Source organism: Coenobita brevimanus, chromosome 8 (genome assembly GCF_032717465.1).
Source record: "Coenobita brevimanus isolate Jiangsu-jjx chromosome 8, ASM3271746v2, whole genome shotgun sequence".
Taxonomy (NCBI): Eukaryota; Metazoa; Arthropoda; class Malacostraca; order Decapoda; family Coenobitidae; genus Coenobita; species Coenobita brevimanus.
This window is the reverse complement of record NC_136961.1, coordinates 32,034,131-32,052,512: the sequence shown is the minus strand read 5'-3', so window position 1 is coordinate 32,052,512 and position 18,382 is coordinate 32,034,131. Positions and strand designations below refer to the sequence as shown.

The window sequence follows — 18,382 nt, the reverse complement described above, 5'->3', positions numbered from 1 at the left end:
CCTGCATCGTCTTTAAACATACCTGGGGTTTCATTCACTCGGTATTTATCTTGAAAAGATCATATTACATCTCTTGTAAAATGTGCTTCCAAGAGTTTAGGTGTGCTAAGCCGACTCCGTACTTTCTTTACCCCTGCACGGTTTTATTTGCCCCTGTTTAGAGTACAACTCCCATGCGTGGGGAGGCTCTACACATACAGTTCTTCCCAACAAGGTGGAGTCAAAGGCTTTTCATCTCCTCTTACTGGCTCCTTTCAACCTCTGTCTCACTGCCTCATTAATGCATCTTTATTTCTTTTCTCTTCCTACTTTAATGGTTACTGGTCCCCTGTACTATATGCTTGCACCCTCCACCACTATGACGGGCACATAGCACCCATTTAGCAACAAACTCTCATTGCTTTTCTCTCCAACTCTCTGATATAAGAGTTAACCGTTACTCCCAGTCCTTCATTTATGCAACAGGCCAACTCTGGAACTGTCTCTCTCTGCCTGTATTTTCTACTTCCTATAATTACTAGTCTTTCAAATGCATTGTGTCCAGGCATCTCAAAATGAACGGATCTTGAATTTGGCTCTCTGTTGTACTGTTCTTGTTTTTTCTTGGAAGAAAGGTTTACGGGCCTTTGGTTCCTTCTCCCTTGCATTAAAAAAGAAGTACTGTACACTGATGGGAAACTTCGAGTTTCTGACATCTTTATAACATGCTCAGCTGCAATGGACTACAACAATATTAAAAAGAGCTTGCTCAAAAAGACAAAAGTTTGTGACGGAAGCTTTAAATTTGTCTAAACTCTAAAACTGTACTCACTGGTATATATATTACAGATTTGAAACAATCCTGATGATTATTCTTGGCTGTCCTACAGTTTAAAGGGTATGAAAGCATGAGGCTTTGACCATAGAAGCAGTCTAAAAGCTTGAAAGCTGGATAGTGGGCAACTTACAGTAATTATGAATGTGCAGAGGTTTATTTTAAAACCAGTAACACAAATCTGGTAAAAAAAAATAATAATAAAGTCTGATCATACTTTAGTAGGCTACCCAAATAACCGCAGTAAGAATTTCATACAAGTGACACAAAATCTTACTTTTTGTGCAACCTCAAATATTTTTAAAATGAGCTAAAAATTTTCCCGGCAATGTCTATCTGCCAAATGGGACAGAGGCAGCCTTGCAGAGCAGTACATTTGAGACTTTTTTTTTTTTTTTTTTTTTTTTTTACCCATGGATTGTTGACCACCCTACTGTCCAGAATTCAGCACTGTATAAGAGGGAGGAGAGGTGTGCAGCTGTATACTCTGATCTCTTCGTCTCGATTCTGAAGCTGATGTTTTCAAAAACTGGATCTGTGATTCATGAAAGGCGTGGTTGATTCGTTTAAGAACAGTACCAAGGTAGGTAAAATTCTCCACCTATTTTCCATTTTCGCCGTATATCTGTGATGCAAGAGGTTCTATTGTGTTGTTTCTCTGAGATATTATTTCTGTTTTACTGATATTTACTTAGACCCCGATTGCATGATGTATGTTGGAAATGATGGTGATAAACTGTTGTAGGGTATCTGAGGTTTGTGCAGGGTTGCACAGATATCATCATATTGTTGCTCCAGGAAATGAGCTATTTCAGTCGTTGATTGTGCTTGAAGACGTCTGAGATTAAATAAGTTACGAGACGGAACAGGATTATTATTCCATTATCATTACTGATTTGTTGGTACCAATAAGGGTGACTGCAGTGAGACAGATGTTGAAAATAACAGGAGCCAGGACACATCCCTGCTTTACGCCCACCCCCACATTAAAGTGTTCGGAATTGCTCCCACCCTTGGACACATGAGCATTCTTGTTGTCCCATGCAGGCTCTTTAGGATGGTATGAAATTTGTTTGGACCTCCAAATTATGACAGAGTATTCCACAGAACTTCCCTGTTGACAGTGTAAATGCTTTTCCAAAATAGATGAATGCATTATACAAGTCACAGTTTTACTCATGGCATTCTCTTGTATCTGCCGGACAACAAAAATCAAATCATTGGTACTTCATTCCTTTCGAAATCTACATCGTATTTCAGGAAATGTTGACTTAGTTAAATGTTTTGTCGGTCTGGATAACATTATCTTGGCTAGTACTTTGCTAGCCTATACAAAGAGGGAGATGCCTCTGTTGTTGTCACAATCTGAAGGTTCCCCTTTCTTTTTGTAGATGGTTAAAAATTCAGAATTAAGCCATTCAGAAGGAATTTCTTATTGGTTCCTGAGATTCAGTATGAGATTATGTAGGTGTTGATAAAGTAACTGCCCACTCTCTTATGTAAGTTCAGATGGTATGCCATTAGGGCCAGGGCTTTTTGTTATTTTTTAGAGATCATATGGCCTGAAAAGTTTCTGCAGGTGTGGGTGGGACATCAAGATCTGGTGCTTGAGGAGCACCTGGGATGTTATCAAGGATATTGTGCTTCACTGTTTTTTTTTTTTTTTTTTTTTTTGATTAAGTAAAGTGTTGAAGTGCTGCATCCATCTTTCAAGGAATGCTTGCTTGTCTTTCAGGAGCTCTCCTTTGGCTGATCGAACAGGGTTTATATTGTGTTTGGTTGGGCCATAGACGTGTTGGACTTGCTGAACCCATGCTGGTCATTAATATCAGTCAGTCATTGCAGCTCTTTTGTTTGCTCAGTCCACCATTTGTTCTCCATGCCACCTAACTTTCTCTGGGTTTTACTTCCGAGATTCTGGAATTCAGTCTTTAGGGTTAAGGAGCTTGGACAAGCGAACCAGTTATGTGCTCTATTGTTCATTGCAAGAAGGTCATTTATACGTTCAGCATTTTCATCAAACCAGTCTTGATGGCGGTGACTGGAGAAGCCTAATGTTTATTCTGCAGTGCTATGAAGCAGTATCTTAATGTTTGGCCACTCGGAGTCTAGGTTTGATGCATTGTTGTTTGGATCAAGTGGTGGGCATTCAGAGAGCTTGTCTGCAACAGTGGTGTGGAAGGTGTTACAAGGTGCCATGTTCTTTCAGCTACTACTGATAAGTTTCTTGATGGATGGTATATTGTGCATTTGTGGACATAATATGAATTACTGCAGTTTGGTAACTATCAGGCTATGGTCTGTTGCACACTGAGCAACTCTCATTGTTCGGGTTATAAGAACTTCTCTTCGATATCGCTGCCCTAAAATGACATAGTTAATTTGGTGCCAATGTCTAGATCATGGGTACATCCATGTGGTTTTGTGTTTATTCGTAAGTTGAAAAATGGTGTTGATGATGACCAAACTAAAGTATGAGCATATGGAATGTAATCTAAGACCATTGTTATTCATGTAACCAATACCGTGACAGTCTGTAATGCCTTGCCAGAAATGACTATCTTTTCCTACTCTGCCATTAAATTCTCCTTGCAGAATCTTTTGTCATTTGGTGGTATTTAGCAAATGGTGACATCCAAAGATTCATAAAATGAATCTTTGTCAGTGTCCTCAGAATCAAGCATTGTGGCACTGACACTGATGAGTGTTGCATATTGGCCTTTACAGAGTGGTATGCACCACAACATCAGGCTCTGATATGTCCACAGGAGTTTCTTGTATATTCTCTAGAAGATAGCTTCAGACTGCAAAGCCATTACTATGGTCTCTTATATCATCTGGGTATCCCTTCCAGAAATAAGTATACCGTTCTCCTGCTTCTATAAGATTGCACTCTCTTGAGAGCGAGTCTCAGACATGACAGCGATGTCAATTTAATAACTTCTTAGTTAATTGGGAATAAGGGCAGTTCTATGGCATGGTAGTGCGTCATTGTTAGTATCAAGCCAGGTTCCTATATTCCAGGTAGCAAAAGTCAGAGGGATTTTTTATTTTTTTCAACCGCAGTGTGAGGTGCCTTGACAGACACGGTTATCTTCCCAGGTGGTGCAGAACAGCAAATGTTTGGGTTACCTTTCTCAAACCCCTTTCTGTCAGTGATAAGCAGTTGGAGATCCATTTCCGGCTGCTCAGTCGCACGGGATGCTGCTGAAGACATGACGTGCTCCTATGCCGTCATGCCAGCGACCACTGAACCAGTGCCGCCTATGCGCAGGACTCGAGCTAGCGACTTCCAGCCACATCCATGGCCTGTGATTACTATGCTCTCCTGTCGCCATAAGTTTTTTGTTTTGATGAAAGATGAGATGGTAGGTGAATGTAGCAGTGGACTTGAGCAATGAATGAATTTGATGTAATGGTGAGGTTGTGCAGTCCTTACCACCATGTAATTTGACCCTTCTCAGCCTGAGAATCATAGTATAAACGAAACGTGTATCCAAATTACGTTCATTGGTGCTGCTGTCCTCAGTTTTTGGTAAAATAAGTAAAATCTTCCATTCCGCAAAATTTCGTTTTCCTAAAAATTTTCACATAAGTCCTGGACCCCATTTTTCAAGAATGTACAGTGACTCGGTGAATGAATGAGTGAATGAGTAAGTGACATATATATGGACATGCAATATTTTTGGTCGCCGTTGTCAGCCAGATATAAACAGTGTTTAATTGAAGAGACGTTCTGAAATCTTTACTAACCAAGCGTCGTGTCATAGAGTCTCATAATTACTGAATTCTAGGAGCAGCTATGTCAGCCAAAAATATTTCCTCAATAATTCAATGAGAACACAAAACGATAGCAACTGGTACCTCATAACTTCACAAACATTCTCCTGATGGTAACACAATAGGGCTTCAGTGCCATACATGTTTTTGGCCACCTGCTTCTCTTTCTCTTTTTGCATAACTTACCACAAATACTGGACTCTGAGAGATATCTGGGAATAACCGATGCTATGGTCGCCCTCCAGTTTTTCATAGCCAACAACATGTCTGAGCATGTAACGGGTAGTAGTGTGATGAATTTAACTGCAACGAACAAGGTTCTTCTCTAGACAACTGCCATGATCGTAGTATTTCTCTGTAGCAGCATTTTTTTCCATTCTAAAATTTGCCACAGAGTGACAGAGAAGTCACTGGGCAGAGGGATACATCACCACACCATCATGCTAAACCTAATGCTGCCACAGTCCACATTTACCATCTTAACAGTGCCGCACTTACACTACTACACTTTACAGTCACACAACGCATTGACACACTGCCGAACTTCACTTTACCACACCTCACATTAGTACATTTAGAGTTGTTGCACCTCACACTTCCATACTTCACAATGCCATACATCACACTGCCACGCTTCACACCGTGTCATCCCTCACACCTCACACGGACATCCGCTACACTAACACACCTCACAGTGTTAACTCACACACGGTCACACCACAGACTGTCACACGTCACACTACAACACCTCCCAGCCACACTATACATCTCACGCTGCCACACCTAACACTGCCACACCGCAAACTGCCACGCCTAACACTGTCACATCTAAAAATGTTACTTCAGATACTGTCACAACCCACACGGACACTTACCACTTATGCGCACCACACACCGTCTCACCTCTCACTGTCACATTCCACAGTGCCAAGCCACACACCGTCACAGTCACGCAGAACACATTTCACACTGACACATCTCCCACTGCCAGAAGCCGCACCGACATGCTACACACTGCCATACTTTACACACACACACACACACACACACGCACGCACGCACGGTCGCGCGTTTCGTTCTGACATATACACAGCAATATCTCAGGGTGCCACAACACACATTGCCATACCAAACACTTACTGTACATTGCCATACTACGCACTGTCATATCTTGTACGCAAGCATTTCACACCGCCACACCTCCTGCCACTACTCGCAGGAATATTTCTGTCACCCTGTGTACTGGTTTATATATATTGTATACTTGTAATCACGTATTTTTAAAAATATATCGAACATTACAAGATATTTTGTAATGGGGCATCATAATACTAGAGAACTAACAACAGTGATTTATTTCCCACAAAAGGTTTCCACATCGTCCTCATATGGTGGTGACGACGGATAAATTCCCATCACAAAATGTGATGGAGGTGGATGACCCAACGCAGCCTGGAGGCAAGCGGGTCATCGTCCAGGGAGTCATGGATAACATGATGCAGCTCATAGCAAGACGAATGAATTTAACGTAAGATGTACTATTTTCCTTTCCAGCATGATGATATTTATGATTTTCATCATCAGCTGCGCCATCATCATAATTATCATCACCATCAGCATTATTGTCAGCTGTAGGATCAACGTCAACCTAACTATATTCTATTTAACATTATGAAGGAAAATCACAAATTAGAAGAATAATCACCACTGACCAAACATATTACAAGTCCATTTCTTTTTCATCAGGTCTTGAAATTTCATCTACATGATGATGTTTCCCAAGCCAGTATTCTGATCTCATTTGTCCCTGTTACTGTTTTTCGCATATTTCGCTTGGAGGGGATGTCCTTGACAAAAGGATTTCTCACTATTTCGACTATTACTCAGGGAAATGTAGCCGGATATACATGTGCAGTAGGAAGACAAGTAATATAAACTCGAGAAGTTATAACGTCAGGAAGGGGAGGACTGTGGGAGGCAAGATATATCTTTAATGAATTTGTTTACATTAGGCAGCATGCTATGCTGGGTAATATGTACTATTCAAGACCTAGCCAGTTGGCTGTCTACATGAGTTTATCGCTGCTTCCTTACACTGTCATACTCAGTACTGTAATACGATATAAACCCTTCTATTGCTTATCTGGGATGATAATGTATTATTTTACTTAATTCGTGCAACCACCAGACGGTTTTATTCAGCACTGGAATGATGTCTGCTGGTGCAGGAAGTTTCGCCTTATTAACTCTTATTCTCTTAGTGCCTCCTTTCAACCTTTCTCTCTCTTAGCCACACTGTTGTATCTTTATCTCTTTTCTATCTCTACTTCAATGATCAGTGCTCTTCTAAATTGTCTGCGTGTCGTCCATTACGGCAGGTGTGTAGCATCCATCTAGCAGCAAACGTTCACCATCCTTTGTCCAGCTCTCTAATAGAAGAATTAACCGAAAACCCCCAGCTGTTCATGTATGCAACAGGTCAACTCTGGAACTGTCTTTCTCTGTCTGCATTTCCTTCTGCGTACTACCTCTAGTCGTTTAAACGCAATGTGTCCAGACATCTCGAAATGAAGAAACATTAAAATGGGCTTTATATATATATATATATATATATATATATATATATATATATATATATATATATATATATATATATATATATATATATATATATTGGAGGAGGTAACAATGTTGCGGACTTCTGTTCTCTGGTTCCTTCTTCCATTCATTAAAAAAAAAAAAAAAACTATATATATAATGTAGGGTTCGAAAAGTTCCTATTACCCAAAAAATCATTTTCTAAAAGACGCATGAATAAAGGTGAAAAATACATCATCGGACTGAGGAGGCGAGACTCTTCAGCTACTTCAGTTTAACTCTTTTTACTCCCACCAAAGCATCATAATGAGAGTGATGTGTCTGAATAACAATAATTTTACTCCTGTCTGCACTCACTTTCAACCATCAAATTTGGTGGGTAGACAGCCCATTTCCCTAGGAACAATCGTTTATCTTTTGGGACCTATCCGGATTGTATTACAAATTCTGCATCTGGAAAACACTTTTTGCGAAACCTTAATCAATGATGAGAAAACCTAACCTATTATGAAGAGTGGTTTGGAAATAACGTTGACCCTGTCGGAGAGATACGCTCCACTGAGTGCCCCTTTAGTTGTTTGTCTATTAACAGGATTACTCAAAAACTAAAGGAGATATGGACCAAATTTGTTGGGTAGGTAGCCCATGTCCCAGGGAACAATGGATTAACTTTTGAGACCGATGTTAGTTTGTCTGTTAGCAGGATTGCTCAAAAACTAAAAGAGGAATTTTGACTAAATTTGGTGGGTAGATAGCCCATGTCCCAGGGAACAATCGATTAATTTTGGGGACCGATCCGGATCGTATTCCAGATTCTGGATCCGAAAACACTTTTTGCGAAATCTTAATCAGTGATGCGAAACCCTAACCCATTTTGAAGAGTGGTTTGGAAATTATGCTGCCGCTGATGGAGAGATGTGCTTCAATGAGTGCCCCTCTAGTTAATATCTGCAATCACTTTCAAACACCGTTTGTGCCTTCATCGCTAGCATCCTTTCTGGTCGTTCTATAGCCGCTGTTGTAGACGGCCATCGTTCTTCTCCTAGATCTATCAACAGTGGTGTTCCTCAGGGCTCTGTCCTAACACCAACTCTCTTCCTTTTATTCATCAATGACCTTCTAAGCTGTACATCTAACCCTATCCACTCATACGCTGATGACTCCACCCTTCACCTTTCCATTCGGTTCCCGCAACTCCCATCTCAGCAGTTACTTCAACAAACAAGGGATGAGGCTATGGCACACCTAATGTCTAACTTGGCTCGTATCTCTGACTGGGGTAAAAATAATCTTGTTGTTTTTAATGCATCTAAGACTCAGTTCTTACACCTATCAACCCGTAAAAATCTTCCACAGGTATACCCACTAATGTTTAATAATATTCAGCTTAATCCTGCATCATCCTTGAACATGCGTGGGGTTTCATTTACTCGGGACCTATCTTGGAAAGATCATATTACATCTCTTGTAAAATCTGCTTCCAAGAGATTGGGTGTGCTAAGCCGACTCCGTTCCTTCTTTACCCTGCACAATTGTTGACTCTATACAGGGGTTTTATTAGCCCCTGCATGGAGTACAACTCTCATGTGTGGGGAGGCTCCCCCCATACAGCTCTTCTCAGTAGGGTGGAGTCAAAGGCTTTTCGTCTCATTAACTCTCCTCCTCTTACTGACTCCCTTCAACCTCTGTCTCTTCGCTGCACTGTTGCATCTTTATCTCTTTTCTATCGCTACTTTAATGGTCACTGCTCCTCTGAACTGTCTGCATGCATTCCTCCACCTCCATGACGGGTGCGTAGCACCCGTCTAGCAGCAAACTCTCATCCCTTTTCTGTCCAACTCTCTAATGCAAGAGTTAACCGTTACTCCCAGTCCTTCATTTATGCAACAGGTCAACTCTGGAACTGTCTCCCTCTGTCTGTATTTCCTGCTGCCTATGACCTCCGGTCTTTCAAACACAGTGTGTCCAGGCATCTCGAAATGATAGGATCTTGAATTTGGCTCTCTCTTGTATTTTGTTTTTCTCTTGGAGGGAACTCTTATTGCTGGCTCATGGCCCTTGGTTCCTTCTTCCTCGCATTAAAAAAAAAAAAAGGAAGTCAGTATAGCCTCATATGCAGTTGAAGTGTCCATTTCCCCGAGTGTGTTGTTTTGCACCAGGTACTCTTACGTGAGAGCCGCCGACAGAAAATGGGGCACCAGGCTGAACAATGGGTCGTGGATCGGCATGTTGGGCCTACTGATGAGAGAGGTAAGCTGTAACACTCTTTTTCATAAGCTTCTTTCCACTTTCCGCCTTGCTTCATTTACATGATGTGGCGATGTTGTGGTGTTGCAGTGGTGTGAGGTATTGGTATGGTGATCGCGTTGTATGGTAAGGTGATAGTGGTGTGGTATGAGGTATTTAAATTCGTGCTTGCACACGCTTCGCTAGCGCGGGTGTTATATTTTGATTGGTGTGTGTGTGTGTATGTGTGTGTGTTCTTACCTAATTGTTCTTACCTAATTGTATCTTTACAGGAATGAGTCAAGCTCGTACTGTCCCGTGTCTTAAACCATATTTATCGTACATATCCTTAAATTTGTGAATTGTTTTGGCACACACTATTTCATTCGGTAGTGTATTCCATTGATCAATTGCTCTGTTTGGGAAACTGAATTTCCTTACGTCTTTATCACCTCTCTTCTTGTGCAGTTTTTTGCAGTGTCCTCTTGCTGATGCTTCTCCATATGTTAAGTAATCATTTATGTCTATATTCTCCTTCCCTTATATGCACTTATATAGCATTATCATGTCACCTCTTTTCCTTCTCTCCTGTAGTGTTGGTAGATTCAGTTTATTTAGTCTTTCTTCGTAGCTTAGGTCCCTTAAGCTTGGTATCCATCTTGTAGCGGCCCTTTGAACTTTTTCAATCTTGTCTGTGTTTTTTGAGATGAGGACTCCAGACTACTGATGCATATTCCAGGGTTGGTCTAATGAATGACGTTATTATCCTTCTTAGCATGTCTTCATTTATGTATGTGAATGCTATTCTCATATTTGCAAGCAGTGTATACATGTTCTGTACCTTCTCGCTGATGTGGTCAGCCGGAGATAGTCTGTTATTGATAATCACACCTAGGTCTTTCTCTCTGATGTATATAGGGTTTTATTTCCTAACTTATAATCCCATGCAGGTCTTTTTCCACTTTTACCAAACTTGATTACATGAGACTTGTCCACATTAAATTCCATTTGCCATGTACTACTCCATTCATGAAGTTTATTTAATTTTTCTTGTAGCTCTTTACAAGAGTCTGTGTTAGTAATTCTCCTTTGTATTTTTGCATCATCTGCAAACATATTCAGATAGCTCTCATTTCCAGTGTTACTGTTTATATCATTTATATACACTAAAAACATGATTGGTGCCAGCACTGAACCTTGTGGTACTCCACTAGTCACTTCTTTCCATGATGAGTAGTTTCCTCTTAGTACTGTTCTCATTTCTCTTTTTATGAGAAAGTCTTGTATCCAACAAAACAGTTTGCCTTGAATTCCTCCATGATGGTACAGTTTCCATAAAAGTCTCTGGTGTGGTACTGTGTCAAAACCTTTCTTGAAATCTAAATAGATACTGTCCACCCATCCTTCCCTTTCCTGTATTGTGTTTGTTACTCTGTCATAGTAGCTGAACAGATTAGTAACACATGATTTTCCTTTTCTGAAACCAAACTGTCTTTCTGTTATCATACTGTGTTCTTCTAGATGATTTACCCAAGCTTTTCTTATAAGCTTTTCTAATACCTTGCTTACAACACTGGTCAGTGATGCTGGTCGGTAGTTGAGTGGATTTTGTCTATTTCCTTTCTTGAATAAGGGGACAATATTTGCTTTTTTCCAAATATCAGGTAGTTTACCTAGACTCAAGGTTTTCTTGAAAATTAAAAATAATGGTTTACTTAACTCCTTTGCACATTCTCGTAGTACCCAACATGAAATTTCATCAGGACCACTTGCTTTTCCTCTGTCTAATCTACTTAATTCCTCCTGTATTACTTTTTCTGCTATTTGTATATCTGGTAGTATGTGTGGACATGCATGTTCCACATAGTCCCTCTCAAAAATTTTTTCTTCTGTAAAAACTAATTGGAAATTCTTATTTAGTGCTTCACAAATATCTTTCTCTTGTGTATAAGTGATTCCCTTGTCCATAATGGATTGTATTATATCTTTTACTTTGGTTTTGCTTCTGATGTAGCTGTAAAACAGTTTTGGTTGATCACTACTTTTATTTATTATATCCTCCTCAAACTGTTTTTGGGCTTCCCTCCTTATTCTTGTATAATCGTTTCTTGCCTGTTTGTAATTATTATACGCCTTTTCACTATTGTGTCTTCCGTATCTATTCCACAACAAATCTCTTCTTTCTTTTGATTTTTTACATTCTGTATTGAACCATTTCTGTATTTTCTTATCTGCTTCTTTGTGCTGTGGGATGTACTTCTGGACTCCTATTTCATAAAATTCACAGAATTTTTTATATACAGCATTTAAATCTTGTCATCTAAGCCCATTTCCCTTTTTATAGTTTACACTCTTTTTGTAACTGTCATTGCTGTTAACTATGTCATATGCTATCCTGAAGTTATAATTTAGTACTGCATGATCGCTTTTGCCGAGTGGAGGGTGATATATTAAACTGTCAATATCATTTTCTTGCCTAGTAAATATTAGATCTAGCACTGAAGGTACTTCAATTCCTCTTTTTCTGGTGGTTTCCCTCACATGTTGCGTTAGGAAAAACTCTTGCACGAGATCCAGGAGCTTTTGGTCCCAACAGCTTTCTTGGCTAATTATATCTAGAGTATTCCAATTTATATTTGTACTAAAATCCCCAGTTAGTATAATTCTTTCCGATTTCTCTTCCATTTTATGTAGTAATGATCTTAAACTCTGAATTGTACTCTCTGCCAGGTCCTCATATTCATCTCTTTCCCATGTGTTTGATCTGGGTGGCATGTACAAATTGGCTACAATTACTTTCCCTTCAGATGTGTTGATCTCTACTGCAATCAGTTCTACTTGTGATGGTATATCTAGTTTTATTTCACTGACTTTTAGATTTTTCTTAGTTAATATTATAATTCCTCCTCCTTTTTTTAAATTTGTGTCTGTTCTCCATATATTGTATTCCTCTAAGTATAGTATGTCATTGGATATCCTTGGTGTTAATTTTGTTTCAGTTAGGCATATTATTTGTGGTTCATTTTCTCTGACATAATCATTCATCTCTAGTAATTTAGATACCATTCCATCCACATTTGAGTACATCAACTTTATCATCTTGTTTATATACTTGTCATGACATGGTTTTACTACCTTCCTCCTTTTTATTCCATCCTGTTTGTGTACCACTTTCGTACCTGCAATCCTATTATTTTGTAAACAAATTTCTTCTTCTCCACTTCTGATCTTCCCTCATTTTTTGTTTTTGTTTCCTCCCTTTTCTCTTTCAGTAATTCCAGTTCCTCTTGTGTTAGGCATCTTTTTATCCATACATTTTTGAACTCCTCTTTTTCCATATGATTCTTTGCATTTTTCAGTATCTCTTCCACTGTGTTAACACTCTGGAAAGTCACCTTTAGAGGTCTTGTCTTGCTTTTCTCGTATTTCCCTAACTTTTTGTGTTCCTCTATGTCTTTACTACAGATTTCCTCTGATACTTCTTTCAGTAAGCTCATTACATTTGCCATCTCCTTTTTGTCTCTTGTGATCTTGTTTTTTACTTCTTCCTCTTCTATACCAGTGATTACTATAGATTTGTTTATATCTACTGAATCTCTGACTAACTTTGGATTGTTTTGGATTATTCTTTTCACTTCCTTTTTAATGCTTTTTTTTCCTCCACTCTTCTTTCTAAGTCTTTCTTTACTTTCACCATTTCAGCATACGTGGTTTCCACATCATTTTTGTAGCTCTGCACAGCTTCATTCACCTGTGTTATCTTCTCCTCAATATCACTTCTCTGGTCTATAAGACTGCTTACTTGCCTAATTGTCTCTGTGTCATTTTTGAACTCTTCCATAACAATCTTGTGATTGAATACTGTACTTGTCATTTCACTCATTTTCTTCCTAAGTGTACTCAATTCCACTGTTAGTTCACTGATGGTTGTGTCTTTCTTGTTGGCCTCCCTTCCTAGTTTTTCTATTTCTTCCTTTTGCAAGTGCATCTGCTTCTTTATTTTATCAATTTCATTTTTGAAAGCCATTTCTAATTTGTGTACACGTTCAACCAGTCTATTGTGGGTATCGACTTCAACCAGTTCTTGGTAGAAATCATCATTTTGCTTTATACCTTTATCCCTTTTCTTTTCCAAATTTGCTTTACTAAAGTATGTATCCATTTTGCAATACTAAAAGTACAGAGTATGTACTTACATTCCCCATGTTGCTGTAGTCTAAACAAACCTCAGCTGACTCAGCACATTCTTTTGTCTTGGTTCTCTTTTCTGTTTGAACAAGTCTTGTTTAAACTTATTTTTTTTTTCTTTTAATAATGAAAAATCATTTAGTCTAACCTGGTACAGAGCTCGACTCATACAAAGATACTAATTTAGGTAATGCCACTGGCCGTGTTGGTTCGGTACGGAGCGCCGATGTCGCACGTCTGCCTCGATTGTGTGTGTGTGTGTGTGTGTGTGTGTGTGTGTGTGTGTGTGTGTGTGTGTGTTTTAGGAAAGGAACACAAAGTTTATATTCAGTTTCAACCAAAATTGGTGGATGAGCTGAGGGTAAGCGACTGACTAAACTTTTTGCCCTTAGGAACAAGAGGTCAAGGTCACAGTATTAGGTCAAACGGTGAATTTGGAAAATCAACTTAAACAGTTTTTACCCAATTTAACACAAAGCGTGGGGGAAGGGTAGAAGGTAAGGGAAGAATGAAGTGATTCATTTTCTACAAAAGCCGATCATAAGTCAAGATCACAGGGGCAGGTCATAGAAAGACCTGTGTGTGTGTGTGTGTGTGTGTGTGTGTGTGTGTGTGTGTGTGTGTGTAATCAGTTTTGACCAGAATTAATCACAGTTGCTGAAAGGATTGCCGACCAGTCCAAACATAAAACCTTTTTTTTTTTTCTTTTAAGAACAATAGGTCAAAGGTCGAGGTCATGGAACAAGGTTAAATAATGTTTTTCCAATTTAGACCAAACAGTGTCGTATATCAGGGTTTAAGGGGAAAAAATGTTTTTGATTTGATTTGAACCAAACTTGATTGAACAGTTAAGGGTCAGGCAAGAACAAAAGGATTCATTTGTGAAAACAATAAGTGAAAGGTCAAGATCACAGGGCAAACTATAAAATGCAACCTATGTCTCTCTGTGAATAACATAACTAAAACAACTTTGATGTGTTTTTGGCTCAGAATAGGTGGATGAGTTGAGGATCACCCTAGAGGTTTATCTCTTGTTTTTGAGAACAATAGGTCAAAGTTCATCGTCACATGACAAGGTCAGCTTATAATGTTTTTATCTAATGTATACAAAATTGTGTGGACAGATACAGAGTAAAACATGGATAAGGAAATTAGATTCTTAGAATAATTCAAAGTTTAAGGTCACAGGGAATGGTCAAAGTTCAGGGTCACCGTGCAAGGTCAGCTCAGACACTTTTGAGCTGGTTTGAACCAAAGTGGGTGGAAGGGTTAAGGGTTAGGCTCGAATGTAGCAAAATTAATTTTCCCAGAAAGCAGTTAAAGGTCAAGGTTACGGGGAAAAGTTTAATATTGGCCCTTAGACCAGTTGGTGGGTATGGATATTGTGCTCTCCAAGTGCTCTTTGTTGAAAATTATTGTCTTATGATTGATACTGCAATCATTTTTAAGTAATATAAATCGAGGTAGCTTGTGCTGAATAAATTCAAACTGATATTGTGCTGAGATAGAATAAAACCCATTAGATTTATAAAAAAAAAAAAAAAAAAAAAAATTTACTTTTACAGGGGAGGCGGTGGCTGAATCGGTAGAGAGATGGCCTGCAGTCCTAATGGACCCAGGTTGGAATCTCTACTGGGGCAGGGAACAGTTTAAGGATTTGAATTTCATAAAAAGCAGATTTTTCTGATCTACCAGATGACCTGCCGACATGTCATAAAAGTACCCACGCCAATACCGGTACACCATTGCAGTATGAGACAGCTCTAGCGTGTATTCAATATGGATGGTGGGTGTTAGCGCCGAAGTGGTGACATGTGGAGATGTAGGAGGACTACTGGGCCCCAAGGAGGACTCCTGGGACTTGGGAATAAGCACTGAAGCATTTGCCCAGAGTCGGACATGTAAAAAAAAAAATAACCCGATTCCTGACTTCAAATGGACAGCAGCGCAAAGTTTATCATGCCGAAAAGTGTCTTTATATCAAGTTATGCCAATGTTTATATATATATATATATATATATAGATAGATAGATAGATAGAGAGCTAGTTAGATATTAGTATATGTAGGTAGCTAGTCCTCTTGAAGGCAAGTATGGATGAAATTTACAGCAGCCTCTGCATTCACGACTTTTTGGCTAATCTGCTCGACTTTCCTGACGATGGTGCGTTGGGCTGGAGTTAAATCCCAAAAAGTTCTCTGAAGGACATGGAGAGACTCTTCCTTGAGCAGCAGTTTATTGTACAAGCTTTCGACCTACACAGGTCATCCTCAGGTACAGACTGACGAGAGCATGTAGTCAGATTTTATGCAAATACATGGAGTGGGAAGGAGACGTGAGTTAACGTGATTGGTCGGAGGTAATGAGTGCCAGGAAAATAATTAAAGACTACGTCAGTACCATCGACAAAGACGGCCATCTAGACCTCACCATATTTTACAATAACAAGAAAACCCATAGCCTCCCCATGAAAAACAGCCCCAGGACCGACACCTCAGAGCTTCAGAGAAGTCACTTGGTGTATGAATATACTTGCACAACAGGGAACTGTGCGACCCTTCCCTCCACTTACATCGGGATGACTACGACGAAGCTCTCAAGACGCCTGACACTCAGCCTATCAAATGGAGCCCCCCAAAGACACGCAGATGAGGCCCACGGCGTCCATCTCACTCGAAAAAAGCTAGTCAACGGTACCTCCATCCTGCAGACTGAACATGACACATGCCGCCTACAGATCCTAGAAGCCCTCTATATCAAGGACAAAAACGCATCTTTAACTCCCTAATTATTGACATGTATAGTTACCTCCACTTCTAACGAGTACAGCGGGTGAAGTGTTTGGTGAAATGTGGCACCACTGTGTTTGTTTACATCGTAGTAATAGCTAGTGAATGGGCAGACCGGGCAGAGCTTCCCCTTCGCTACAGTATCTAGTATCCAGAGAAACAAATTTCTATCAAATTATACTGTACACTGCCTGCAAATCCAAGTGTTTGCCACGTATGTATAGTGGAGAAAAACAAATAGTAATGCCATTGGATCCCATTGTTTCTCTGACAGGAGATGACCGTGAGGCGAGGTGGAACGGAGGGGAGTGGGGACAGGTAGTGGGGGATCATGTATCGAGTCTTTGTCGTGTTTCGTTTACAATGACGAAGGGTATAATTATACAGATGTTCTGATGTGATCTGTAACTCCCCATGCAATAACGTGTATTGGATGAATGCAGGGGTCTTAATGTTCGTCATACAATGAGTTGAACAACTGTAGTTGAGCATAAATATTAAAAGGTATGATGTCCGGTGTCTCGAAACGTGGTTCACCTGAGTCTAGTGAGTGTGCGACTCAACTGCTGTAACATTTTTGTAGCTGAACCAGTGTAGCCATAAATGATTCATGATTACGCTTGTGACACAACGGTCATGCTATGTTGTGCATCATTCAGTCCGTTTTATTGTGAGAAAAGACAGTCATTATGTTCTCAAACCATGGTATAAATAGATGTCGTGTTGCATAGGATTAAAGCTACTTTGAGTGTTGGACAGCTATTGGATTGTTGTGCGAAAATGTTGCTCAGTCACCATACTGATGGATCACGCAGAGGTAATGAGATAATGTATTTTCATAATGAATGCATAGCTTGTATTATAATAACTGAAATAACGGTGTTTCGTGTGTCCAGTCCACAAATGATGTTGCTTTCTTCGAGGTGCTATTTCATTAGTCTGGATAGAGGTGACACAATATCCACAAACATTGATCATCGTATATTATACTCTAAAACATTCATACATTAGTTTTCATACAAGTATTACACATTCAGGCCCTCCTTAGCTCCAGACCCATAATACTACTGTATTTAATAGTGTGTTTACACACACACTTCATCCAGAGGGAGCAATATTACCTTCACAATGCATGTATGTCCGTTGTCTGTCATTATAACACAAGGTTTTAGTATGTGGCCGCGGCTACACAAAATATATCGGTGGAGTGGTGCTGCTGTGAGAATGTAAAACTGCGTATAGTCTACGTGTGTTTGTGCAGGGAGTCTGGTAATACACTTTATCGACTTACTCGCACTCATGCCAAGACAGCAGCCAAAGTCGCGGTTTTGGTGACTATACTGACTGACCATTGAACACTCTTTCACTTCCCAACAGTCTGAATGAGATCCTGTTTTCAAGCAATAGAAACATTAAGTAGTGCAGTGAGCAATGCAATTTTATATGTAACGTAAGGAGTGCTTTATGCACCGTGTCATCATTCAGGCTTATACAGTATAACACAGCCAAGGATAAGCTGGACCTACGGTAGGATAACGGTTGAGTGCTGCTGGAGCGTCCAAGTAAACGTAACCAACATTGGTGCACCAGCACCTGGATGGTAAGACCCAACCACTGCGCTTAGGAAAAATACCCCAGGGTTCTGAAGGTACCCCACGTCATCCAGTAGATTTACACAAGGTCATTGATAAGGCTGCAATCTCGTTGTAGTGATGCGATATGATAGGGAAGTCAATATCAGGTCTCGTTACCCATTATACGAAGAAGGGTCGGAAATCTATGAAAGAGAGAGAGAGAGAGAGAGAGAGAGAGAGAGAGAGGCAGACAACGGACAGACATGTATAATTTTGCCCAGTGCAGTTCGTTATATATCCGTTTACCACACGCAATCGTTGCAGACGTTATCTTCTGTGTTAACATGGATCTGGACTGACCAGTTGCATTACTGGACCCCTGCACAAACAAGGCTAGACTACGCAATTTTCCTA

General features: G+C 39.8%; 1 protein-coding gene across 1 annotated transcript in view; it reads left to right on the top strand.

Moving 5' to 3' along the window:
- The window catches only part of LOC145407323 (uncharacterized), a 47,873-nt gene that overhangs the window by 20,374 nt on the left and 9,117 nt on the right, over positions 1-18,382 (top strand). The window contains exons 6-7 of the mRNA XM_080278318.1: positions 5,964-6,122; positions 9,352-9,442. Of these exons, the coding sequence (XP_080134444.1) occupies positions 5,964-6,122; positions 9,352-9,442 (250 nt within the window). The remainder of the gene's footprint in view (positions 1-5,963; positions 6,123-9,351; positions 9,443-18,382) is intronic.